Source organism: Besnoitia besnoiti, chromosome III, assembly GCF_002563875.1.
Source record: "Besnoitia besnoiti strain Bb-Ger1 chromosome III, whole genome shotgun sequence".
Lineage (NCBI taxonomy): Eukaryota > Apicomplexa > Conoidasida > Eucoccidiorida > Sarcocystidae > Besnoitia > Besnoitia besnoiti.
This window is the reverse complement of record NC_042358.1, coordinates 3,285,760-3,312,326: the sequence shown is the minus strand read 5'-3', so window position 1 is coordinate 3,312,326 and position 26,567 is coordinate 3,285,760. Positions and strand designations below refer to the sequence as shown.

Here is a 26,567-nt window from a genome sequence, read left to right as displayed (position 1 = left end):
TCCAAGTGTTCTGTGTGGCATTTCTGTGTGCCGATGCATGCGATATGAGAGTAAGTTTGTATGTACCGTGTACGAGTACGTACAACCAAGCCTGCGGCGGGCGGCACGATCCACATGCATCGAGGCAGTGCAGCAATCCGTTTTCTGTGCTTTTGGGTTCGCTTCTTTCGCGCCTGTGCGAAGCTTACGTGGGGAGAGAAGGGGACGGCTCGGTTTCCGCGGCATGCACAGAGTTTGTGTGTGCGCAGGGCCCCGTCGCAGGCCGGAAGAGTGCGAGCTCGTAGTATGTGTGGATGAGAGGAAGTTGTTGGCATTTCCCCATTGTCTTGTCTCCATTTCTCCGCGTCTATGCGTATGTTGAGGTGGCTCTGCGGTCCATTCCGGAACGGCTTCCTGATGATCGTGTCTGTCGATGCCTGTGGACTGTGTCTGAGAGAAAAGAAAAACGGGAGCAGAGAGGGCAACGCGAGCGAGGCGAGGGCGCAAGGTGTTTCCGGCCGCCTCGACGTCGTTGTTGAGTTCTCTTTCCGTTTGCGATAGAGATTTCGTTTCTCGTGTGTTCAGGATCTCGTTTTCTTGAAGCCCAGTCTGGGTGGGACACTTTGAAACAGATTTTCGAGAGGATGCAGACCGATGGGAACGGGTGCCTCTCATCCGTTTTTTCTACGGATCAATCAAGATTACACGAGTCCGCTTGTGCATGCAGGCGCTTCCACGCACTTCCGAGGCTTCACCTTCACTGCACACTCTCTTTGACACGTGTGCGTATAAACGATTGCACGGAAATGACAGGCGGGCGCTTCATGGACGGCCACAGCAAACCCACGCTCACAGGACACGAATTCAGATGCAGATGTCACACAAAAGTATGCAAAAAGAAGCCTCTAGTGTGACCGCAGGCGAAGAAGATCGCTGTGTCGCGTCATTTGAATGGTACAAATGAACACTAGACGTAATACACATAGGTAGGTACGCATTTAGAGATACATCTGCCATCCACCATGCGTCTGTCGGTAGATAGACCCACATTAGGACGCATGCGTTTGCATAGGTCGCCCTACCTGTCTATCTTGACTTTCCATCAGAAGTTTACGTAGATAGATACATGCCGCAGAATGTGGAAGGTGAGGAGGTAGCTCATACGGGCGCATGTGCTCGTGGTGCGCAGTGCCTGCTTCCGACGTGCATCTCTCCGATGCGCGGTCGGCGTTGAAAATCGAAACACGCGGAAGGCAAGACGAACTCTCTGACCGACCGCTCGGCGCCACCGCGTCGTGTTTTGGCATGTTTTTCTCAGCTGAACACTCTAATTGTCCTACGTCTACCCCTTTATGCAGCAAAAAAGCGAAGCAGGATACTGAGTTTAATAGCGGCTTGAGTACTGGTATATATATATATATATATATATAGTACATGGATATCTGCATACCTGGCGGCGCCCGCTCCTTGCCATGGATTACGATCGAGAAAGTTCCCATATTTATTCCACGACGGAATCGTGCGTCATCGCGTGTGCCCATACCTCGGTCAGATACACCTGGACATATATATATATATATATGTCGACTCTCGACTGCAAGACTCCTTTTGTTGTTAGTTGGCTTTACATGGAGCGCAAAGGCTTCGACGGCGCTGTCTTGCGTTCCTGCACTATCCAAGCTGATGCTCAGGAACTAGGCTGCGTGGCGAGCGCCCGACGCCGCAGCTGGGTGAGCACGGCATCAGTTTTCACATGAAGCGGCGACTAAACCTAAACCCTAGAAGCCAGATGCTGCACTCGATCTCCCGAGGTGTTGAAGGCCGCCAAGGAAAAATCTTGCCTGCCCTTCTACCCGAAAATATTGGGCATCATAAGTTATGCCACATGAAAGAAGAAAAAGGCGGCAGAAGCACGAGAGGGCCAATACGGATATTTCCATGTCTTGTTTTTAACGCTTCCCTGAGCGCCGGCTACAGTTGCCTATGCAGCCAACAGATAGGCTTCCAAGGTCACGGAGCTTCTTAAAAAAAATATAAAATCAAATGCATTTGTCATCTGCTCTATTTCGGCCGCACGGAAAGACCTAGTCCCGTTCTTCGTGACTGAAAACGACGGCGACGACCGTTAAATTGTCCTGCACAAAGGTAACCGCAGGCACACCGGAGCAGCAAATCAACCAACGACCATCCCCAGGAACGAGATCGAAAAAAAAAGAACGAGAGTGAGGAACGCGTGGGAGGCGAACCAGAGCGCATAACCGCGCCGGGCGAAGCGAAACAGACACTCCAGTTTCTCAGCCTACAACAGGTGGCAAAGGTAAGGAACGACAACCTGAAGGCAGCCAGGCGGGCAACAAAGTGCCTTTTATCATTCCGAGAACTGTAACACACAGCGCAACTCTGACAGAATTCAAACGCGCGCAATTCTTCATCAAAAAGTCCTGGAATTGCAACTGAGCGTCGATAGTATTATTTCGTCCAAGGGACGCATCCGAAGCGACAACGAGAAGCAGAGTAGCGTTATGACCCGGTATCACACACTGTCTCTGGGAGCGACGCACCCTCAAGCGAAACACGAAGTCCACGGCGGGAAAAAGAATAGCGGGACACCCAAGAAACAATAAGTCACCGCAAGACCCTCACCTGGCTGCCGCGCTCGAAGGCGCGTTTGACGACCTGACTGGCGGCCTCTCGGGGATCGTCCAGATGCGTCCCTGCGACCTCGACCGCTTCCTAAAAAAACACGGAGGGAAGGCAAGCACGCCTGGAGACAGAAACGCAAGAGTCCAGACCGGAGAACAAAGGCAAGGCGTTTCTCTCTCGCGCGATAATGGCAGGCCTCGCACCCAGAGACAAACCGCGGGGAGGACGCCCTCGGCCGCCCTCTCCTTGCCTGCGAGGGCGCCCCTCTCGTTCTTTTCGCGCGTGAAAGGTCTTTCCGCAAGAGAAAGAAGGCAACTCTTCCCTTCCGACGCCGTATACAGCATGTACTGAGGAAAGCTCGATGCTGTTCGATTCGCCGTTTCTGACTGCGCCCAAACCTTCGCTCCTCGCTGAAGAACGCGAGCCATGTCTTTGCAGACGACCTTCGGCAACTAGAGAACTCACCTGATCTGTCATGACATCCCAGACTCCATCACACGCGATGAGGAGAAGGCGGACGTCTTCAGTGACGTGCAGCCCGAAAACGTCGGGCGTCGCGGTGATCAGATTCTCCTCCTTCAGCTCTTTGTCTCCGAAGCCGCGCGAGACTGACAACACAAGAGAAGTTCGCGGATGACGCCAGTGTCAACTACGGCCGGTGCCTTTGCGCGACAGGCACCGACGAAGGGCTGAAGCGACGGAAAGGGGAGAAAACGAGGCGGGGGATCAAGCCGTGGCAACATGGGGGAACAGAGACAAACAGGAGAACAGAAAAGGCAAGGGAAGGCCGCCCTACAGAGGGGAAGCTTGGGCCAAAAGGAGACAGTCACGCAGAGCACCTGACACAACTGCGTCTCTCGGTCAGAACAAGATAGACTTACCTATCGCAGGTGCGGTCTAGAGGCGCGTTAGACGATACAGACTAAACGGCTGCACGGCTAAACGGCTTCTGGTCTAGCGACAAGAAGGAGCGTATAAACGCTGTAGGGATATCACGACTTTCACTTGGCAGTCGGATGCGGATGGATTTACCTGCCATGAGCACAGGGGGAGGTTTCGATGTGCCGCCGTGGAGGCACTGCTCCATCTTGATTTGCTTGGCTCTCTCCTGGGAACAGAAGGCATTCCTCGGATACGCCCTTCAGATCTGGCTCGACCGGCAAAGCGCGAAAAGCACGGGACGACGAACCCCGAACCTCGCGCATTTCTCTCTTTGCGCTGGATCGGAAGCATTTCTCCCGGTCGCTGCTCCATTCGACACCCCCCTCGTTGCGTAATTGAGCGAGCCCAACAACGCCAGCCATCCCGGCGAAGATATTCAGACGCTCTTGCCACACAATGTATTCCACGCGTCCCTGGAAGCGTCTCTGTTTCTCCGCGACTTTTGAGACTCTCTCTCTCGCGCGCTCTCTGTGCGGAGCCTCGCGACTTCCCCCGGTCTCTGTGTGGCTGCTTCGCATTCGCCACGAAGGCTTGAGCGCACAGCCACCCTTCTCTGCCGCCGTGTTCGTTCTCCATTTTGAAGGATTTACCTGGAAGCCTCTGGGCGCCACACGCGCAACGCCGCCGACCTCGATGACCTGTCCGCCGTTCGCCTCAATGCGCTCGCGCTCCTCCGGGAGATTGGGCTTGTGGTCGCGGCTCACGCGAAGCGCTTCCCACACCAGCTCCTCTTCGCCCTCGTGGGCGTTCTCGTCGTCTCGCTGAGGGTGTGCCTCGCCGTCCGTCCGGCTCGCAGGCGCCGGCTGCGACGCCTCCTTGCCGTCTGCCGAAGGTGGGGACGAGAGAGACGAGGCTGAGGTTGCTTGCGCAGAGCCGCCGCTCTCAGGCTTCTCTCCATTTGCTGCCGAACGATCTTCGCCGGCTTCGGCGTCTCGCTCACTCGGCGTCACTGAGGAGAGACAACAAGCATTCCACAGCGAAAACACACGAGGACAGCAGTCAAGGAACAATAAATGACAGAGGCGAAGACAGCCCTGCTCGCCTGTCTCATTCGTGCCAGTTACTCTCTACGCTTCTTCTAGAAGACTCTAACGTCGGATACAGGTTGGGGTGGCGCCCTCTCCTCGCGTTCCACTCCCTGGGTCGCGCGTGCAGCGCCTTGCACTCGGGCTCGGCAGATTTCCCTTCATGGTCGCTCTTGTAGTTTCAAAGCCGCCGTTCGCTACGCGGCTAGACGAGCTCGCGTACACCTCTCCCGCTCCGCCTGAGCTGCCTCCCAGGGACGGGTGCAGGACGAAGAGAGGCCCGCGCAGACCCAATCTGCCGAGCGAGTTCCGCTCTCACTGCCTTCCCAAGCCCCGTCCCACTTGCGGCTCTGCGCAAGGCGCAGCTCTTTGGCTGTCTCCGCTTACCCTCTCGCCTCTTCCGCTTCAGCAAACCTGCAACTGCGCGCGAGTCTCCCACGGAGGCGACGACGGCGAAGTCGCCCAACATCAGGCAGGCGACGGCAGTGCAGCCGCCGACTTTGAGCGTCCGGTACTTGGCGAGGAACTCGCGGTCGACGTGTTTGAAGGCCGATACGAGCCGTGGCCCCAGAGAGGGGAAGAGACCATCCAGAGCCGCAGATGGCAGCGCGAAGGGACACACGGCAGACGCCGAGAGCGCAGAAGGCAGCTTGGTGAGCAGGCAGGAAGTCTCTGAGGCTCGCGAAGGCAGCGCCGCGGGCGAGGAGGGCGCGGCACCGCTGGACGCGGTGGCGGCGTCGCGGGCGGCTGGAGGATTCGCGAGCTGCATCCGCTTCGACTTGGGCAGAGGCTTCACCAGATAGGAGACCAAGCGGGACGGCAGCTGCGCGGCACAGAACTCCGAGCACGTCGCCCCGCAGTGCCCGTCAAACAACGCCACGAGGGCCTCTGCAGCGAAGCGAATGAAGCACACCAAGAACTGAAGTGAAAGACAGAAGGCCAGAAAAGACAACGGATTAGGACTTGGACGAAGAAAGATCCAGGGGCTCTGATCGCCTTCAGGAATGCGCACACGGCAAAGGAGCTCTTTATAGGATGCATATATGTATATACAGATATTTCTAAAAATGCATGCATACATAAAGAATACATACGCATATATATGCAGTTCATAAACAGCAAACGCGTATACTTGTGCGTCGAATATCGTAGGCATCGGAGACATATGGACTACGTCACGGCCTAAAACATCGTCAAAAGCCTGTTCAACCCGCGTGGACTCCACCGGTTTCGCTTCTGCAGTCTCCTCTGTCCCCGCAGGGGCGCCGCTCCACAGGAAGGCCTCTTCCATGGAAACAAATTCTGAGTTTTGCGGCATGTCTCCTCGTGGCACGGACGACTCACGCATCTGGCGGTGCTGCTACTCGCTCGGTGCACTCCCGGTTTGCACAAGTTCACGTTTGCATGTTAAAAAAAACGCGACCATAAGTCTCTGCACATCTTTACTCTGTTGCTGCCGAGTTCTGACATCGCAGGTCGTCTATCACCATGATATGGAGGCCTTACTTGGCGTACACCCCAGGGCCTCGACGTCTGCTTTTTCCTGTCCCTCGACGAGCGTGCTGATGTCTGAAATGAGCACGTGGCGATCCTCCTGTTTCGGCCGTCTGCCTTGCATGAAGCGCGCTTCCATGCGAATCTGCAGAGACGACGAGGAAGAAGGAGAGGGCGGCGCCGGCGAAGCCTCGCCTCGCGGGCGCTTGGGGTCCCGCTCGCCCTCCTCACGGCGCGACGAGGGGGTGGTGACCGAGTCAGGGCAGGGCATCGTCGGCAGGTCAGGCAGAAAATCGGCGCAAATAACTATCTGGAAGCGGAACTAGGAGCGAAGAAATAAGGAGGAAACAGGAGATAGTGGGAGGAACGACTTCTGGTAGAAGAAATCAGGAAGCTGAAAGGGAGAAGAGGCCGCAGAAAGGGGTCATTGCCAGCGAGGAAGCGGGGAGGAGGCTGAAAGAAACAAGGTGAGAGAAAGAAGAGGATCAGTCCAAAGAAAGCAGAGGAAAGCAGATAAGGGGCGACGTCCTCAGTGAGCAGCACAGATCAATGCATGAGGGAAGGCAAAGAGAGACCAGAGAAGGAATTGCTTAGAGCGAGAGGTCGAACTCGAACGGGCGTTGAAGACCGAAAGCGGGCATGGAACCTGGAGACTGCAAGGTAGCTTCCTGACTGAGGCCTCGTTGCCACGGAGAGAGCGAATCTCGGCAAACGTCGAAAATGGCTTCGAAAAGACTACGCCGCGGACGGTTCCCTGTCCAGAACGAGCACGGGAGGCGGCCTCAGACAGGCCAGCGGCTCATGGCCTCGACGAGGGCGAGAAGCATGTCATCGAAATGAAAACAGCTGGGAAAAACAGGGTGGAGTCCTCATCAAGAAAAGAAATTTTCGGCCAAACGCAACTCAAGACAGACGGAAGCAACAAGGAAGAAGCTTTTCGGTAGCTTGTTCGGTTCCAAAGGCCGCGGAGGAGACTGAAGAGGAGTAGACTGGAGAGCGCCGCGGGACCCTGTAAATGAGGCTCAACTGTTCAGCGCGCGACGCCTCTGCTACAGTAGTGACAAAATGCAGGTGTGTATCGCCTCCGGGAAGGGTTCCCAATGGTCGTTTCGCTGTCAGGACAAGCGCAAGCAGAAAAGCCCGTCCCTTTCGGATCTTCTACTCTCTCCGCGTCGGCACCGCATGCGCCGAGGTGAGCCCCCGATGAGAGAAACGACGCCGTAGCGATCTGAGCTTGAAGAGTGGGAGGAAGACAACCTCGCCGCGAACGCGAGCGAATCCACTTCCACCATTAGAGATGTGGAGAATCTCTGTTTCTCGTCGTCCCTCATATTTCGTGTTCGAGAAAGAACAATGGATGACAGTCCGCTCCGCAAAAAGACGGCGTCAGGCAGGCGGTGTGTCCGAGTGGTTAAGGAGATGGACTAGAAATCCATTAGGCTCTGCCTGCGCAGGTTCGAATCCTGCCGCCGTCGTTTCTTCGCGGAACGTTTTTCGCTTCTTTATCTACGCAGTACCAGAGGAGTAGGCGGTTCTCGGGACCCTACTTTCTTTTACTTGCTGTAACGCGTCACGTGAGGGGGGATTACGGAAGGCGCCACTCTGAACGGCACGGACAAGTTCAATGTCTAATCTCATGTTCTAGCGTGAGGTTCAGACCGCAGAAGGTTCCAAGCCACCGGAGAGGCTTGTGGTATTCAGGATGCTCGCTTTGCATCTGCAGACAGTGAGCAATCTACGCAGTAATGTGCAATTAGCTACTCCAGGCTTCTGTGATCACTAGACGTCCAGCGTTAAGGCAAGCGCTGACGGATATTTGGTCTGCCGTCACACGTTGTGGAATGGAGGGGCTTGTTCATGTCTACGACGAACAGTTTTTCCATTGTGCTCCTCATCAGGCTCGTTTGTACAGCCACGCACGACAAACCTACACGTATAAGTCCCCCTGTATCCTCTACTCAGTGTCAAGCCCACGTATTCAAGCAAATCTAGAGGCGTCCGGCTTGCAGTCTGTCACTCTTTATCTCTCTCTCTATATATATATATATAAGGCCGTAGTGTGGCTTCGCGTATCCACCTGCACACGGCTCACCACGTGACGAATGAGACATGGTCCTTTTAAATAAGCCAACGCAATTAGTTATGCTTTGAAAAGTGCTGTAGACTGTCTCAAAGGAGGCCGTCTCTGAAAAAAAATTGCGCGCACCAGGGATACATGTATAAAATGCGCAGGCCCGTGACTAACAATGGGCTAATCTCAAGGTACTAACAGCATGCAGGAAGGAGATCAGAAAACGCACACACGCTCACAAATGTACACATCCGGATATGCAGAATAAATCCTAAAGATGGAAAAGCGCATATACAGATGAAGCAATTGTATATGTGTGAACGTGGCGTGTGATTCTCCAACTGAGCTTGTTCTGGTATCTAGTCACTCGGCAGGATTCTCTGCGTTTTTGCTTGTGGAGAGTCTTCTGCCACGTCGAGGTACAGTGTTCGCCCCGTGTCGCTCCACCCCCTGACGACGGCGTCGATGGTCTCTCCCACGCGCACTGAGGCAAAGGCATTAAAAAAAACAGAAAAACGGCACATCGCACTTTGAACAAACTCCATTGATTCCGATATCCACGAAGAATGAGGGTGATTCTCCCTCATGCCGCAGCTCGCACGGCTCCTAAGGAAGTTGCAGCCCCGACTTCATACGGGGCGGCAGCTGACGCAGTCTCCCAGGCACACAGAATATGCCTGGGCCCGGTTTTTCACACGGATACGCATATGTGCAAGTTCGGTGAATAGCGAAAAGCCGCTAGATGCAGAAGAGCAGAATGACGGCCTCAGTGAAGGCGGACACAGAGGGGAAGACGCGGTCGCTGGAAAGGTACGTGAGCAGGCCAATGCGTAGCCGCGAGGACGCGGCTGCACTCAGAGAGGAGAAGCGCCCGCCAGCTTGTGCGAGCTGCTCGGCGTTTCTGGTGCCTGGTTCTCACCGTTTCTGAGGCTGTGAATCATTGAAGGCAAGGTGATGATTCCTGACGACTGCCTGCTTAGGTTTAATCGAAAATACATGCAACCCGGATGAACCGCGGTCAGCATCGCTTGAACTCTGGCGCCCCTTCCAGCAGCGAAAACAGCGTTCAAATCGCGCCAGTTCAAGTTGAGAGAACCTGAGGAAGCGAATAACTCGCTCCGGTACTTTGTCTCCTCCAGCAGAGGCGATGCCGCCGTCGCGAGAGACGAAGTTGAAGACGGCGGAGAGTCAGGAAGAGCCCCGCCCGGTGAGGGCGGCGAAGATGTCTCTGAGCAGAGGCATCGCGCCACAACAGAGAAGAAGAAAACGCATTTGCATCTTCGCGTTTTTGCCACGGGAAAAACGGCAAGCGGCTGCCACTGCCACCAAGGGCTCTAGACAAAGAGAACATGAGGCTGCGAAGAAGGGCGACACATAGAGAAGCTTTACCGCATGTAAGCCTCCGTCAACGGCAAACCCGACAAACGCCTGCAAAAGACCAGACCCCCACTAGTGGTATGTGAGCGGGATTCGTATGTCGAAACACCACTTACGCAATAAGCACGGCTGCAAATCGTTCTCACACGAGCTAGAATGGAATCGCTTTTGAGGTGAAAGAACAGAGTACCGCCTCATTCTCCAGCCTTCCCAGCCCGAACAAGAGATTCCACGCGCCATCGAACGTTCTGAGAAACTCTGAAGAGGAGAAGCTTCATGCCTTACCCGCATCCTGGAGCCGCTCTTTCAGTCGCATGATGAGAGGCGCGAGGTGCAGGACATCTTGAATCGCGTACTCAAGCAGATCCTAAAGAAACGAAACGCAGCAATGGCACGACCCTGCCAAGCACCTCCGGAACATACGCACCTGGATGGGTGACGATGAGGTGCACGACAAGACTAGAAAATATTATACATATATGTATACGAATATATATATTTATTTAGTGGTGGATGCTGTAGCGGGACACACTGGATATGCACGTAACGGGAAGCGGCCGTATACCGTTGCTAGAGCACGCTCCAAATAACAGCGTTCATGCTGCGATCCACGCTAAACGTCCTGTCCTCTGTGCCTGTGGTGGATTCTGGGATACTTGAGTGAAGTCTCTTTTCATCTTACTCGGGGAACGGGACGCGCCGTCCACAGATGCGCCTCTGTACGCATCCGCCGCGCGACTGCAGCCTTGCCCACGGGTCTGCGAAAAAAGATAAAAATGAGAAAAGAAGGAAGACATTCTCGTGCGCGAAAGCGCAATGAGACACCCAACAGCCGAAACGCTTCGGAAGCTGAGCGGCAAGCGTTTTAAGTTAGATGCACTGATGGAAGTATAAGATCACACACAAACTCGATCGCAGAAGAATGCGAAGCCGGTCACAGCAGAAACACGCACACATAGATGGGGAAGACAGGACCGAGTGAGAAAACGAATCATGCAGAGACTGAAACTGAGACTTGACGGAAAATCCTGAAGACGAAGAACCCTTCTGAAACCGCAAACATCCCTCCATGTCTCATCTCCCTGGTTGGTGCCTCACTCCCTGATCAGACTCGAGTAAATCCTGTTATATGTTTTCTTTGTGAGTCGGTTTCATGGCGTCTCTTCGTGTATGGTGCTGCGTTATGGCTGACAGCCACCCTTCTTCTTGTTTTCATCTTCTAACCTGATTAAAGCCAGTTCTTGCTGTAGGAGCTCAGTGAGGCCTGTCGCATACGCCGGAAGACGCTGTGCCTCGCGGAGAACTTGGAAGGCGGCCTGTACGGAGGCGCCAACCCCAGAGGAAGACGAGGAGAGAACAAATGACAGACGCCGGAAGGAAGCCAGAACAGTGAGAAAAGGAAGCTTAGAAGACAGGCACCGAGAGAAAGCTGAAGCTTCAAATTAGGTGCGGATGTCTGTATCTCTACATCGGCACGGGCGTCGAGGAAGCTAGTAGACGGAGAGATGGATACGTGCCAAGCCAAAGGCAGAAAAACGGCACACACAGAAAAGTGAGGGAGGCGGAGGTGAAAGCAAACTTTAAAAACGGCGTCGAAAGAAGCATACCTGTGTATCGAGAACGCCGCGCAGCGAAACGCCGAATTGGGCCTTCAGCGCTGCGCTGTCCTCTCGGCAGTCATGCATCTGGAAGAAAAAGCAAACACCTGCTTGTTTGTAACCTATTTCCCGCGAGCCTCGTCCGAGGTGCGTCGCTTCAGATGTGTGTTTGTTCTAGATACGCTTCTAGAGAACGCCCTCCGGCGCACAGAGGATTCCGGACGCCTACGGACGCATACGCGAGGGATGGCATGCGCTGCGACAGTATTATTTGTCACCTTTTCACATGCATGCATATGCATATTCTCGACACGGTAGAACCCTTGGCGCCTTCGTCTAGCGTTGTGGAGTCGAGAGACTCGTCGCCCTCTCCGGTGGCTCTATCGCGTGTCTCTCTGTGCATACGATTTTGGGGACTAGATTGTCTTCCAGCACGGGCTTCAACAGGTCAACAATCTCCTTCCTCTCCTCGTTCCCCTCGCCGAGGTCGATAACGCAAACCACGCCGCTCTCCTCCACGTACTTCTCCGCAAGCGCTAGCCTGGCCTCATCTGCCGCAATCTCCTCCGCGTCCGCTGCACCCACCTCCTCCTCCGCGACTTCTCTTGGTTTAGCAGGCGCATCTTCGAATGGAGCGCTTCCTACCTGCTCAGCGTCCGCGACCCATTCTCTCTCGTGGCTCGGCGGTCGTTTGCCGCCAGTGACAGGCGGACGGGCGGGAGGCTTTGCAGACGAGGGACGCGAGAGTGCCGCGTGGGAAGGTGACGAACTCTCGGCGCGTTCTGTCGTGAGAGGAGGAGGGGACTTCGCAGGGGTCTCCGCCCTGAATGAGGGTGTAACATCTTGGAGTTCTCCAACGCTGCGAGGCGAGGCGAGGCCCCGGAAGGAGGAGGTGGGGAACAGCGAAAAACTCAGCTGAAGAAGTGAGACAGGCCCGAATCTGCCCAGCTCGCGGCCTTCCAAGTCGAGGCCGACCAGAAGAACGGAAGACGGAGGCGACGGATAGGAGGGAGATGGCCGCGGAGACGCTCCGAAACGGTGAAGAGAAGATGGAAAAAAGGCGGGCGCTCCTGCGGAGAAGAGTCCAGGGCCGTCCCCTCCCTGTCGCACGCATGCATGCCTTTCCAGGGGCTTCTCCAGATCCTTTTCCGCAGTGCTTTCCGGTCGCCTCTCACTGCGCTCGCCACACGCCGATGGGTGAAAGCGCTGAAGCAAGCGCCTCAAAGCAGCGACCCTGCGAAGAACAGCGAGTCGCACAGAGGACGCAAGGGAGCTTTCAGCGCAGACAGAAAGGAGACGCAGGTCCGATGAACAAGTACATCAGCAGAGAAAAGGGGGTTAGCTTACCAACGCGGGAAACCGGCTGCAGCTGGAGCTTAGCTGCTGGTGAGGAAGGAACGATGATCTCTTCACGGCGGTCGCGTGCCGAAAAGGCAGACACCCAAACAAGTCGTCAAGAGCTCCTACCATGTTTTCGCGGTTGAGAGATCCTGAATCAGAACGATGTGGCGCTCAAGGCTCGAGCCATAAAGGTGGCGGAGGCGAGGCGGAGGGGCTCGGATGCGGATGGTGCCAGCCAGACCGAGCTCTTCTCGCTGCTCGCGAGCGACTCGAGAGAAGGAAGAGAAACAAGAAGAAGAGAAGGAAGAGGATGAACAGGAATGACAAACAGACGAAACTGCGGAAGAGTCGTGATGAGATAGAGTCCCGTGGCAGAGACCAGAGAAAAAGGCCCGATTGAAACGCAGGGACTCTGCCGACGGCAAAGAAGAGGACTGCTTGGCTAGGGGGCGGGAGGAAAGAAGAGAATACGAAGGAGGACTGAGGCAAGCGGTCTTCACAGGAAAGAGTTCGGGCAGGACAGAGAAAGCAGGCCACAAAAACATGGGAGAGAAGAGGGAGGGAAAACGCAGACGTTCCCTGCAGAGACACTCCATGCCAAGAACGAAGCGAAGACCGGCAACGAAGGGCGACTTCGAGCGAAGTAAAGCAAAGGGGAGACATCAGATGGAAAAAGAAGTGAAAAATGGGCCGGAGATACGTTTGCAAGTGAAGAAAAACGGAAAATCCGAGATAGTTGTACCACGCTCAAGTGTCCAGCTGTATTACATGTGTGCCGCAGTTTTGCTTCACATAGACAGATATGGTAACTCTGTTCCGATGCGTACAGTGGATTTCCCACGACACACACAAAGCGGAAGAATACAGAGCAGAGAAGAACTATAACTGTTGCACTCTAAAGCACGCGGAGACAATTGCTAAAATGCTTGCTTGGCAGCGAAAAAGTGGGGAAAGCACACATGTGCACATGCACATGTACACGCATTCGTCGTACGCATCATGCCTTGAGTGTCTCCTCCAGCCTCCATCGTTTCTCATGACCGCGACATCTTTCTGCATTGCTGCGGCCTGCCCCCAGATGAGATCCGTCTTCAATGGCACTCGAATTTGTTACACAGGCGGTGGTCTTTCCGTGTGCCTCTTGTACTGTAGTCGGCACCCTGGCAAGGGGCGACGACGCCCTCGCCCGGGCTGAGGAGACGCCTGTCTCCTGTCGCTTTCGGCTCCACGCCGCCTGCTCTGTCGAAGCAGCGCGTGATGCAGCACAGTCTCTCAGAGTGGCGTTTTGCAAAGCTTAGCTCACACGCGCAGGTGACCATAGTCAAACAGTGCATGGCTTCGAGTTTCTGACAAACTGTGAGTTGCGCGCTCAGCTAAGCCAGGGTTTCACGAATGCCTATAGAGCCTGACGCCTACACATTGGCTGCCTCGCTCTTTTCCGGACTGGGCGCGCATTCGGCGCCGGGAGGTGCCTCCGAGGCGCTCCTCTGCTGCTCGCCTGGGTGCGAAGTAAACCGCTAAGTGCCTGGACCAGGGTTCACTTCCCTTCTCTGCCCTTGTTCCGCATTTAGGAACGGTGCATAACTCGAGTGGAAGAAAAGGGGTAGAGATCTAAGCAGCGACTGCCTTCGGGGGGCAGAGCTGATCGCAGTGGCTGGTTTCAATTTGTTTAGGAAGAAACCTCTCCGTGTCAGGGTCGCTAATTCCCCAGTCTGACAAGGCCAAACCCAGCGAACCATCCAGTGGAGTGTGACGACTCCAGGCAGCAGTGAGCAGTTACAATCTGGTCCTAGTCCAGAAAGAAAACAAAAACCCACTAAAATGGGTGCCAGCACAACCGCGCTAGGAGTTCAGGCTGCGACAGCAAGTTTAGTTAGGTCCTGCAACTCGGATGGACCGGCGAGAATTCTAATAAAGAACTCTATGCGGCAAGAACTGAAAGGTTACCCAGGTGCTCCGCACTACAACGCTTTCATCTTATCTCTGTAAACCTAAAGGCATAAGCTTCACTTTCGAAGCCTGCATGTGTTTGTCCTCCCTCAAAGGCCACCATCGCCACGAGACGTCGACATATCTTCCATACACATTCAACAATACCATTGTCACACCATTTCCTTTGAACCGTAGACTAAAAAAGTGCCGCAAAAATCACCTGCTGGAGGCGGGCAACCCCCCAACGAAAGCTCCTCCGACTTATTCGTGAGCACGCGCAAGATCACCGCTATGCAAAGAAGACGAAGCCACGCCAGCTTTGTCGACACATACAGCATCTGCTGCGTTCATAGAATGAAAGAAAGAATGGGAAACGAGGCAAGAACGATGGCAGACGCGGCCACGAGGCTTGCTCGCTGCCCTCCTCCTGTCTCGGAGTCAGAGCCCCCGGAAGTGCTAGGACGCTGGTCGACCTCTATTAGCACATCGCAGTCTGGCTGCTTGTTTTGTTCACCGACTTGCTCTTCGCGGACCCGGTCTGTCGGCGTTGGCGTTGCAATGCATTCATAAAGAAGCTGCACGGGGGCCACCTCGGGCAGCTCCTTAACCGTAAGTGTGTAAGCATGCCATTTTGCTGCGTCCTTGTCACTAACGTTTGCCGTCAAAGCTGCTGTAGGGACAAGAGAAGTCAAGCTAGCTGGCTGCGGGCTGGACGCCGCCGTCTCTGTCGGCTGAAAGACCTGGTCGAGGAGCACGGGGGTCAACGTCCTCTTGTCGCCACATCCGAACGTAACGGGTGTGAGGTCCTTGTCAACCTTCAGGGAGACGCCTTTCTCCTCGGCGCAGACATCTGCGAACAACGGACAACCAGAGACGAGAAGTCGCCTTCTTGATGTTAGTCTGTGCGGCATGTATTTGGTATAGTACTGTATGGCGTTCAGTTGACATCTATGTCCGCAATAGATATCATCGTAACTACGCTCTGCGAATGCACTTGACATGAGGGTCATGAAAAGCACAAGAGGACTTGGGTGTGGTGAAAAAAAACTCCGCACGCGGATGATGCACATGACCGCAACGGATGGGGGTAATCTGTGGAGACGCATGGCCCTGAAAATGGATGTCCCGAGTATTCACTCGGGCTTGCGGTGGCTTCTGCATAGACGCTAGATGCCACTGCATGAGTGCACTCAACCCGCTGGCCGTGAAAAACTGACGACCTCTTGGATCTCGTCTTCGACACCTTCGCGATTTAAGGATTACCGTGGCAAGTGAACCCCCCGATGCCACGACAGCGCATTCGGATGAAATCGCTTTGCTCCAGTGGCACTGAAAGTGAATCACCAGTCAAATGTCATTACGCTGCATGAGCCATCACGGGCGCGAAAACTCCAGAACTCTTAACCCTTCCACCTTTCGTCGAATTTTTCACAGCGAAGGCACAGGTGCATCTGCAGTTCCTAAACATGAGTCATTCTAGGGAGCAGAACCAGAAAGAACGCCACACAGGCGGGCGCCGGTGGCGGACTACAGTCACGCGATCACTGCACGACGCATCGACTGCGATTGCCGTCCACAATTTGAGCAAGGTCCTACTTGTGGGGAGGACAGACGACGGAGTTTGGCTCCACACAGAAATCTGAACTACGCAGCGCTTAGCGTCGCCAGTGCCTTGGTTGGAGCTCTTCGCGCCATCGGCGGGAGCGCAATTGAAGTACACAGTCTGCGGAGTAGCCGGTAGAGCCGTGGCTTGGAGAGTGTATACTTGCGAGTCACCCGAGAACCTCAGATTGAATTCGCTCAGAGCCGCTGTAGTCTTGCATGCCGAATCAAGACAGAAATGAGTGGTGGTCTCTGCCGTCCGAGTCGCTGGAGGAGGAAGCAGGGTGGGCAAGTCCTTGCATTTGAATTTGACCTGTTTGTTCGGTTCATTAAGATCAAGTACAAGGGGTGATGCAGCAGATTTACACTCACTGACGGGTGACTCCGCCGCGGCTAAATCAAAATGAACTGACGTAACGAACAAGACAAGCACAGGGAACAACCGAAGGGACCACAGACCGGAAAAAGAGCCTGTCAAGGGGGTAGTGGTTCCTGCCCTGAGGACGCGCCCGAACGGGCGCTGCGCTTGGCAGCCAGCAGTCTGCATCGTGAGGATATATTGACACAGAGACACTTTTACTCCGTAACGAAGAAAACCACCTGAACTAAGTGCCCTTTGCCAGATACTGTACACTGAGGATGCTGCTGAGGGCAGACACAGGCGGCATGCCCATACCACATGCGGAAGTGGCGGGGGGCGGAGGGACGGTTGCAAACCCCCAAGTACGGGCGAGCAGCCGCGACAGGGGCTAGTGACACACACTTCCTTCTTGAAGAGGACGATGCAGCATACAATGATTCTGGATTAAAGTTTCCATCACCTTTCAATAACTATGTCGCTATCTTTTCGAATTCAAAAGCTGAGTGTCAGCTTCCTTTTCTGCCCGTCACCCTCGCATTGAAGGGCTACAGGCTGTCGTGGGAGCGGGTCTGTGGCGTAGGCTTACATTGTAGAGCACCGTAAAATCGTGCAAACGCCGAAGGTCGCTCAGACGCATAAGCCTGAAGGTCCCACGCGTTCTTGTTCGTGGAGGGTTTACATTTGAACAAGTGTCTCCTGACACGTGCGACAACCAAGGTGCCCTGCTCACCCCTCACTTTCGCGTACAGTACTGGTGTCTATCGACGGAAGGAAAAAGGCCTCGGAAAGCATAAACTTGCCGGCACTGATTCTGTCCCGAGTGTCCTGTGGATTAACAAATCAACGAGGCCTCAGGGCGAGTGGGATGTGCAAAGCCAGTGCAGTTCCGTGACGCAAGTGGTTGAGGAGCTCCGGCCGTCAGTAGAATGCGCTGACAGACAGCCAGGCATCTCGATTGATGATGAGGAAATTGTCTCGATGGAAACGAACATTGAAGGCAACTGACCTCCCGACCGTTCAGCAACTGACAGACACATTTCGTTAACGCCAGATGCTCAGAGTGAAGCGTCAGAAAATATGTGCGAGAGAGCACATGGTATTGTTCTCGCCTCTCTAGTTGGTATTGGAAGGAACTAACGTACCCAAGCAATAGTCGTTCGTAAGCGAAGAGTCTCTCCCAACTCAGGAGTCGGGCGGACCTGGCTCCCACTCGCAGGCGTGTGCCTCAGACACTGCAACAACGATGGGCGTTACCTGCCTCTACAGAGAGAGAACCTTCGCAGTGCCCTTGTCATCTGCAGCATTACCAAGAAGGTTCTAGCAAACCGCGATGTGGACGGCTGGCCAGAACCCCTTGTCTTGTTAAAAGAATGCAGGAACACTTTGCACTTCTTTGGCCTCTGAATAGATATCTCAGTGGCCGTTCTTCAGGCAAGGTAGCAGAGCGAACAATGTTAATAGAGTGACCAGAGGGGGTGTGCCCTCCCCTCATATCTGGATCCGGGGGGGAATTGCTAGGTCGCTTATCAACATCGATAAGTACCTTGCACTGTGTCCCCTGGGCTTCACGGCCCTGCTTGCCTATTTTTCCATCAACCTGTTTCTCTCTCATAATTTTGTACTGCAGCTGCAGACTGGCTGACTGCGGCAACTCTGGCACGCTCAGGGGGTAAGCCGGGACCTTGTTAGCCTTTGGGCTAATTGACGACCCATTTGCAATTAGGGCTGCCTGAGATTTTGCAGACTGTAGGATGACCTCTGTGGTTGACTCAGCATTGCCAGTCGGCTGGATGACGTGGTCGGGGAGAACAGAAGAAGAAACTCGGTCTCCGCCGCAAGCGAACGTGACGGGGGTGAGGTTTTGGTTGACCTTGAGGAGGACCTGTTGATTTGCTTTCCCGTCGCAGACGCCTGAATAAGATCGGTAGACGGAGTGGGGCGAGCATGTGTCTTGACGTAAGCGTGTCGCACAATAACACGAACGCAACGGACACAAACTTTCTCAAGTCTGTTCGACAGGAGGAACGAATCCGTCGAGTAATGAATGAATGAACCATCTCTTGAGGACTGCACTGGTAAAAAAAGGAGGCACCTCCAGACAGGGAGGATCGCTGTTCAACGCTGACGGAGCGTCGCAGGCCCCCCAGAGCATTGCTCTCTCAGGTACGCATGGAACGAAAACCAAAGTAGGCATTGCCCCCTTAATTTTTCGGCTCGTCTGCAAAGGTGTGCGGTCCAGGACCATGCATCGCCGCTTACCTATGCGGGTACCGGTCTCCTGCGTTAAACTACTTCTCATACAAGTAGGGGCACTTGAACTGGTTATCCAGAGGCCTGTCTGTGCTGTGTGCATCATGAAACGATAGAGCTGCTGGACGAAGATGCCATTGGCGCGGTCCCTTCGCAATCACTTCGTTTCTGTCGATATCGATATCGGGTCACTTCGCTGGTCGCATCATTATCTTACTTGGTTTGAGGACTTCCGCGGCCGCTTTCAACCAGACAGAAACCTGCGCTACGCACCGCGTGACGTTGCTGGCAACAGCACGCAATGCGGCGGCGCGCGTATGGCGGTCGTTTTATTGGCGGCGTTTGCAGTGCATCCGAAGCAGACGGTGCATGGCTTGTCAGGCGGGCCTTTAGCCGTGAAAGCGTATGTATCGTCACGCTCATCGAGCTGCAGATTGAGGTCGCTCAGCGAGGCTGCAGTCTCGCAGGTCGAATCTTCGCAGAATTCGGTCTTCGGCGTTTCACTTGCCTGGAGAAGTGTAGTCATTCTCGGCGGGCATTTGAATTCCGCTTTCCCGTTTTTCTCCATGAAGCAGAGTGCCAGTGGCTTGTCTGCCGCAGCACAACGCGGGGTCATCTGTTGGATCAGGAGCGCCCCGGACACAACACATTGGCAGGCAACCGAATGACCTACGATACGCCTTATCACGAGAGGCCTCTCAGTGCGCTATTGAAGGCAGACTACAGTCAAGCATCCTGCAGAGTAGCACAGTTGATGTGACTGCAGGCACAGATTGTTTGTCAGCTGTTCGGACTGCGGGACTGGCAGTAGATCGCCAACACCATCCGTCTTCGCCTAAATACGGTTGTGTCCACGTTAGAGCACATTGCTGTGAAATGCGGGGGTGAGTTATGAATGAAATTTCGCTTCTGCCGACGCAGCAACAACAACGGCGGTAGCCCGGTATTTGTTTACTGTGGGGGGACGGCTTATCCAGGGCATGATATAACGTCTACAGTAGCGCGTGAGACGTGGCTCGTTACTCGTGTTCCGGGAGCCGAGAGCTAAACTCGCTTCTCTTCTGGGCGCAGAGGTGAGCGACGCACGTGATAAGAGCGTCTCTTACTCGGTGCCTGAATCGTTGGCAGCGACTTGCTTGAGACGTTTATTTCAACCAGACATATGTTTTCCTTCTCAACATTCGGTGATTCTATGGTAGCATGGTTACCCTGGACGCCCATAACCGATTTTTATTTTGTTGGAGAACAAGCGAAATACATCGTCGGTGGCTGGTCAGGCATGTCGCCTGTCGCTGAGACAGTGTATGTCTGGTTATCGCCAGGTCTGCCAGCTTGAGTTCTTTCACTGAAGACACCTGTTGGCACTACGCATTCTAATAGAATTCGGTGGATTCTTGCGGAGAATCTTGCGTAAGCAGAATGGTTGTCAGGCTTGTGTCGTATTGGAATTGCACTAGTTTCTTGTCCCGTGGGAGACCAACTTCACAGAGGAACCTGGTCTTTTGCAAGCCTGGATCGTATTTTGTGCGTTGGCAACGTGTTGGGCCATGGCTAGCCCGAGAAACACGAGCACGGAAAGCAGATACACACACACGCCAGAATCAGACGTCCAGCTCTCCTCCCGGCTATACCGGATCGCCCGTGAACCCGCCTCGGCAGACGCCGCATTCGTTCCATGATTAACTCACGAAAAAAATCGGCACCTGAGTCCACTCAAGAGAGTTCGCGGCACAACAAGGGTTCCTGATCATACGGATCTAAGGAGAGGACAAATGCAAAAGGCGGAGTTCCTAGTTCGTATGCGATTGATGAGGAGACATGCTCCCGTGGCATCGAACGGCCGCGCGGCCGATCGTGCACAGGTTACCGGCGGCAGAACCCAGTGGCGGCGAAACACCGGATAAGCATAATGCAAGGTACACTGGTTCATTAAATCTCTTCCTTCCATCAGCACTGGCAACTACAATCGTACAGGTGTTGTAGCTTCCGATACGGCATGATAGTGTGAAGGGAATTGGATCCACTCCGTCGTGGCGCCTTCCGCGGAACAGTAATTCGGCAATTGCATGTTAGTACAGCGACTGTAGCTCGAGTGGAGGCTGCCTGTTTGATTGCAACTGCGCGGCAGAAGATATCGAGTGTGGGGCAGCATAACACACACTGCGTTCGAAATTGTCTCGGTTCACTCTCTGGGAGCCACAAGAGAAAACTCTACGCATCTATAGACTTATTTACTGTATATATATGTGCAGGTGTATAGTCGGCATACATATATGTCCCTTTCTTTCGAAGTGGCCCCCCCAAAGCCCCAGCCGGATCACCTACTCTATCAGGAATACCAGTGGGCAACAGTGAATGCCCGGCAACGGTCCGCATGCTGAAATGAAAATAATAGCACTGCTGACTGCACAGCAGGGCTGTCTGACTGGCTTCAGCACGCTCCACAGGTTAATGCCCGCCGCTGTGTACGTCCGGCACTCCGCAGCGAAATATTCTATAGCGTTCGCAGGACAGGAAAGCTTCGGAGTGCCTGATACAGAGTCCAGAGCCAGTAGGCAAAAGATTAAAACATCCGTCGCAGTAAATTAAGGAACCTTTGAGTAGAGCGCTACGGCGCTTTTCCGACGTCGAGGACTAACGAGGCACTGAGCCTCCGAACCGTACACTAAAAAAGTGCCGCAAAAATCACCTGCTGGAGGCGGGCAACCCCCCAACGAAAGCTCCTCCGACTTATTCGTGAGCACGCGCAAGATCACCGCTATGCAAAGAAGACGAAGCCACGCCAGCTTTGTCGACACATACAGCATCTGCTGCGTTCATAGAATGAAAGAAAGAATGGGAAACGAGGCAAGAACGATGGCAGACGCGGCCACGAGGCTTGCTCGCTGCCCTCCTCCTGTCTCGGAGTCAGAGCCCCCGGAAGTGCTAGGACGCTGGTCGACCTCTATTAGCACATCGCAGTCTGGCTGCTTGTTTTGTTCACCGACTTGCTCTTCGCGGACCCGGTCTGTCGGCGTTGGCGTTGCAATGCATTTATAAAGAAGCTGCACGGGGGCCACCTCGGGCAGCTCCTTAACCGTAAGTGTGTAAGCATGCCATTTTGCTGCGTCCTTGTCACTACCGTTTGCCGTCAAAGCTGCTGTAGGGACAAGAGAAGTCAAGCTAGCTGGCTGCGGGCTGGACGCCGCCGTCTCAGTCGGCTGAAAGACCTGGTCGAGGAGCACGGGGGTCAACGTCCTCTTGTCGCCACATCCGAACGTAACGGGAGTGAGGTCCTTGTCCACCTTCAGGGAAACACTCTTTCCCTTTTCGGTGCAGACGTCTGGCAACAACGCGTAAATAAAAAGGACATCGGCTCACCTGCACAATCTGCGGAAACTTTTAGAACGGAAAAACTCCACTCGTTGGAGCCGCTATCAGATTGATTGTGACACACGTGAATCCAGCGATAGTTTCTTGCCTAACTACGGATGCTATCACACTCAGTGCACTGAATGTGTGGCGGTCGCACACAAAAAGGCTAGGATGCAGCAGAAAAAACCATCAATACCGAAAGAACCTACACACGTGCGATCCGCCGGCGCGGAGACCGCGGTAGCGCCTCATGAAGTCCCGCTGCTGCTGGACAGTCGGGGCTGAATCAGCAACTAACCAATAGGCTACATGACAGCACTCATCAGCACAAGAACAATCCATTCGTTTCATGAAAACGAAACACATTTGCGGACGTCCTCCCGCTGAAAATACGTCACCGTAGGTTCTAGAACCAGAGAGAACACCTCGTTTGTCCTGCTATGTGACTGAGTACTCACGCCGCCTCCACAGAATAATGCTTAAGTCTTGGCGCCCACGACTTGTGACACGGGGTCGGCAGTATGAAAGTCTTACTTTCGGCCGGAACAATCGACGAGGTCTGGCCCCAAACGGAAATCTGAATCACGCAACTTTTATCATCGCCAGTGACCTCCTCAGAGTTCTTGTTGAGGTTTTTGGGGACGCAATTGAAGTAGACGGTGTGCGGCGTTACTGGCAATGTCTTGGCTGCGAAAGTATACGCTGTTTCGGTTCCAGAAAGCTCGAGGTTGAAGTCGCTTAGAGCCGCTTTGGTCTTGCAAGCCGAATCACGGCAGAACTGAGTGGGAAGTGCTGCCCGAGTTTGTGGAGAAGGAAGAAGAGTGGAATCGGTTTTGCATTTGAACTGAAGCGTTTGGGGTGTTTGCCCGGTGATATCAAACAACAGCGGCGATCCAGAAGTTACACATTCCTTGACAAGTGGTTGCTTCTCCGCCGCATGGGAGGGAATCCACGTGGCTAAAAAAACAAGCACAGAAAACAATCGAAGGGACCACAGACCAGAAAAGGAGCTGTTCAGGGCGGTTGAAGCAACAGATCCGAGCAAGCGCCCGGAAGGGAGCGGTGCATGACGGCTGTCAGTCTGCATCGTGCGAATATAATGGCGGAGAGACGATTTTCGGAGACCCCCCTTAGAAAGCGGCATTCACGGGATACTGTATAGTGGGCGGTCTGCTAATATCATCGAAGGGTAGGGTAACAACCCTGGTCCACATGCAAAAAGGTCCGGGGGACGGGGGGACGGAAATAGGCGTGAGGGACAGCTCGCAGCCGCGGGTACGGAAATAGGCGTGAGGGACAGCCCGCAGCCGCGAGGGGGTACGCCTCCGCCTTGAAGAACCAGAATCTCCAGCCCCAGATCCTGAATATCAATTTTCTGCCTTTCATGAACTCCTAGGCGGTCTTGTTCGAAACCAATTCCTGAATACACATCTCCGTGTCCCTCCATTCTTTTTCGATCATAGGATGAAGGGAGCGGCGGCACGCTGACGGGCTGCAGCACTAGCGGGTCTGCATGTTAGAACCTCATTCCACAGATTCGCAACCCCGTACAAAATGCGGGTGTCGCTCATGGCTGAGGTACAGGAGGTGTCCAGGACATCCTGTCGCAGGGAGTTCAAACCAGAGAACGCGTCCTTGACACGCAGGGCTCACAAGGTGAGGAAACACGTGCAAAAGGGCAAGCCCGTCTCCTCTTGGCTTCTGTGGCACAAAAGAAACCTGTTACGGCTCTTCCGGAAATGAATGGATACATCCAAGCTGAGGGGCAAGGGCCTGACAGGCATGCACACTGCGAAGTGTCTTTTTTGAACTAAAAAAGATGTTAAACGTCGATGTGAAGCAGGCGAGAAGGTCCTTGCACCTGCGCAACCGTCGGAACGTCAGTCAGAAGCTCTTTCCAACTTGATGCGAGCGATATGCCAAAAACCGCAGCTCTTCTTTGACGAAAGGGAGGTAACGCTGTGCCCGTATTGGCTATCTCGTGGACCTCATGCTTTTCGACACCCAAGGAAGCAAAGTTAACACAAATGAAACTGCGAGCAGTGCTGGGATTCGGCTTCCAGTCGCCTCAGGATCCTGGACTGGTAGACGGAACCGCCGCGCTACTGTTCAACATGAACAAGCACGTCGCAATGTGGCAGCTTCCGGACTTCGTTCTGAGGCAACCGGCGAAGAGTGTGCTCTCTAGCAAGGCAAGCTTGTAATAAAAACCCTAAACCCTAAGCCCAAGCGCGTTCACGGTTATTTTGCTGAGATCATACGAAAGCTGGTGTAACCTTTGAACAGCGGCTCTCTGGTCCCAACTCGATCAATAAGTCGACGTTCGCCAGGACATAGCTGTCTGTGTCTTCGCAGTGAAACGCACAAGTGCCTATCCTACGACAGTGGCGGCTGGGAGCCCCTGCCACCCAAACGACGCGGGGGTGACCAAGGGAACAGAAGAGGAAGGTTGAATAAAAGGATGCCTGAATGCAGGCCGCACAGTGTCCTGACAGCTCCGTCTCGGAAGGCGCAGAGCCTCTAAAGGGATCCCGGATAGCTATACGGGCGCTACATCGATTAATCCTCCTCTATGTGGGGGATGTCTCCAATCCAGGAATGCTTCAATGAGGTGACAGCACGTTCCACGCACGACAAAGCGACGGGACTCGATATCAGTTTAACCTTTCGACGCGGTGCTCTTCTCTTGAGAGTATCAATACACCTACCGTGAGACGAGCGCACATCAGAAACGGAATACTTAAGAGCAGAAGAATTTCAGTCCCGCATACGGCTGTGCACGCATGCGGTCTCACTGCGCCTCCGCCTAGACATCCCCACCAAGAAACGACACCATTCTAGCTACCGTAAACTAGAAAACTCTCACAGAGCTCCGGCAAGAAAAGGCAAGAAGGGACCAACTACAGCTAATGCGGCGAGGAACGCTGTTCCACGAGCGCCTGGCGTTCTCGCATTTGAGCCAGAAAATCTGGGCCGCTGGGCAACTTCTATGAGGACGTCACACTCCGCCGATTGTTCCCCTCTCACGTCTTTGGCGCCTTCTACACCTGCTGCCGGCTTTGATGCCGCGCATTTGTAGCCGAGCTTCACCGGTCCCGCTTCAGGCAACTCTGGAACTGTCAGCGTGTAGGCTGCTCCCAGCACATCAGAGGAGCCAGAGCTATTCGCAGTCAGTGTCGCCTTGGGGAGCAAGGACTGCAAGGCGACCTCCTGCGTCGTCTCTGCACCATCAGCACGCTGGAGGACTTTTTCGAAAAGGGCAGGAGAAAGGGCTCGCCCTTCCCCGCATCCGAAAACCGCGGGAGTGAGGTCCTCGGTTACCTTCAGAGACACGCTTGTGACCTTGCTCCCGTCGCACACGTCTGCAAAAACGAACAACATAGGAAAATGCCGTAAATGAGGCGGTGTGATGGGGTGGATTGTTTCCTCGCGGGACGCGTGTGTCCAGCAATGATCCGTGAACCAAAAACTTCGAGAAGCTTTGGTGTCTCACTCGACGCCCAGTGGCGCTCCTCCCCAGTAAACTGAAACGCCGCTGCAGATTACACAAGATGGGTTGCCGATTTTCCAGGGGCGGAATCGTGCACGTTGCCGTCCCCTTTGAAGACAGGGTGGAGCTACTCTGAAACTGTGAGGGCGCAGGGGCTGGTGAATGCTCTGTGCTGAATGCGCGGGAGCACGTATCCCTTCTCCTCCACTAGCACTAATATCCTTGGAGACTAACTAAGAGACAACTGATGCGTGTGCCTCACTGTCGGCCTGGACGGTCGACGGGGTCTTCGCGTAAACGGAGAGCTGGACGACGCAGCGCTGGTCCTTAGCGGCGGCACTCCGTAAAGACAGACTGCGGCCTTGCTTTTCATCCGATTGGCTGTCTACTGCACAGACAAAGTACACGGTGTGGGGTTGGTCGGGGAGCTCGTCGGCAGTGACGCCATACTTATCTGCCGCCTTTTCAAACTTTAGGTTCAGTTCGCCTAAGGAGACCTTTGTCGTGCAGGACGAGTCCCGGCAGAACTCAGTCTGGGACTGGTCCTTTTGAGATTTGGGAAGGAGGGCAGTCAACCCGCTGCCGCACTTGAACTCCAGCTTCGTCTTTACCTGGGACAGCGTTAGAGGCAACGTCGTCCCAGCTAAATTGCATATGGGGGTTGTGTCCTCGCGTACCTCCTCGGCGTGAACAGCGAAAGCGACAACGACGAGCACCGAAAGCAGACATCGACTCAAGACGCACCGTACGCCCTTCATCGACGCGCCCGCGCCAGGTCCACGTGGGGCCAGCCCGCGGGCGAAGCCAATATGACAAGCAAAGGCAATCATGGGAGGGAATCCGAAATAATTACGCAGAGACTTGATTCAGCACGTTCTTAAGAGACTCAACTGTCGCATAAGTACCTAAACCTGTCGCGCGAAAAGCTCTGGCGCGAAAAACTTGCAGGGCGCGAACTCAGTGGGGCATGCAATTCCGCGTTTTCTGAGATTGATGCGTGCCGTAGTCGGCGCGGCACGGCGACAAGCGCAGCCCCGCCGGAGAGCGCCACCAAGACAAGGCGGCGGAAGAACCCTCGCACCGTGCACAGGGCTGTTTCGTTCCTTTC

At 54.4% G+C, this 26,567-nt stretch overlaps 4 protein-coding genes and 1 non-coding gene across 5 annotated transcripts; 1 reads left to right on the top strand and 4 right to left on the bottom strand.

Annotated features, from left to right (window-relative positions):
* Positions 1-2,063: 2,063 nt before the first annotated feature.
* Positions 2,064-6,354, bottom strand: BESB_047480 (protein phosphatase 2C domain-containing protein; the record flags this gene model as incomplete). The annotated part of the gene is made up of 7 exons (XM_029363199.1): positions 2,064-2,114; positions 2,623-2,712; positions 3,088-3,230; positions 3,655-3,730; positions 4,155-4,276; positions 4,977-5,477; positions 6,096-6,354. The coding sequence occupies 7 exons, from the start codon at positions 6,352-6,354 to the stop codon at positions 2,064-2,066; spliced, it is 1,242 nt and encodes a 413-aa protein (XP_029220565.1).
* A 1,122-nt stretch (positions 6,355-7,476) lies between these two features.
* On the top strand, positions 7,477-7,558 carry BESB_050830. Its single transcript has one exon. It is a non-coding gene; the product is annotated as a tRNA-Ser (tRNA).
* Positions 7,559-8,513: 955 nt separating this feature from the next.
* On the bottom strand, positions 8,514-12,599 carry BESB_047470 (uncharacterized protein; the record flags this gene model as incomplete). The annotated part of the gene is made up of 8 exons (XM_029363198.1): positions 8,514-8,638; positions 9,074-9,382; positions 9,817-9,898; positions 10,214-10,289; positions 10,756-10,847; positions 11,139-11,216; positions 11,535-12,335; positions 12,597-12,599. 8 exons carry the CDS (start codon positions 12,597-12,599, stop codon positions 8,514-8,516), a joined length of 1,566 nt encoding a protein of 521 aa, XP_029220564.1.
* Positions 12,600-14,749: 2,150 nt separating this feature from the next.
* Positions 14,750-19,231, bottom strand: BESB_047460 (SAG-related sequence; the record flags this gene model as incomplete). The annotated part of the gene is made up of 6 exons (XM_029363197.1): positions 14,750-15,252; positions 15,999-16,412; positions 16,952-17,006; positions 17,372-17,389; positions 17,909-18,315; positions 18,889-19,231. The coding sequence occupies 6 exons, from the start codon at positions 19,229-19,231 to the stop codon at positions 14,750-14,752; spliced, it is 1,740 nt and encodes a 579-aa protein (XP_029220563.1).
* A 2,200-nt stretch (positions 19,232-21,431) lies between these two features.
* BESB_047450 (uncharacterized protein) lies at positions 21,432-26,289 on the bottom strand (the record flags this gene model as incomplete). The annotated part of the gene is made up of 5 exons (XM_029363196.1): positions 21,432-21,937; positions 22,504-22,926; positions 23,459-23,570; positions 24,997-25,331; positions 25,722-26,289. The coding sequence occupies 5 exons, from the start codon at positions 26,287-26,289 to the stop codon at positions 21,432-21,434; spliced, it is 1,944 nt and encodes a 647-aa protein (XP_029220562.1).
* Between the last annotated feature and the right edge of the window lie 278 nt (positions 26,290-26,567).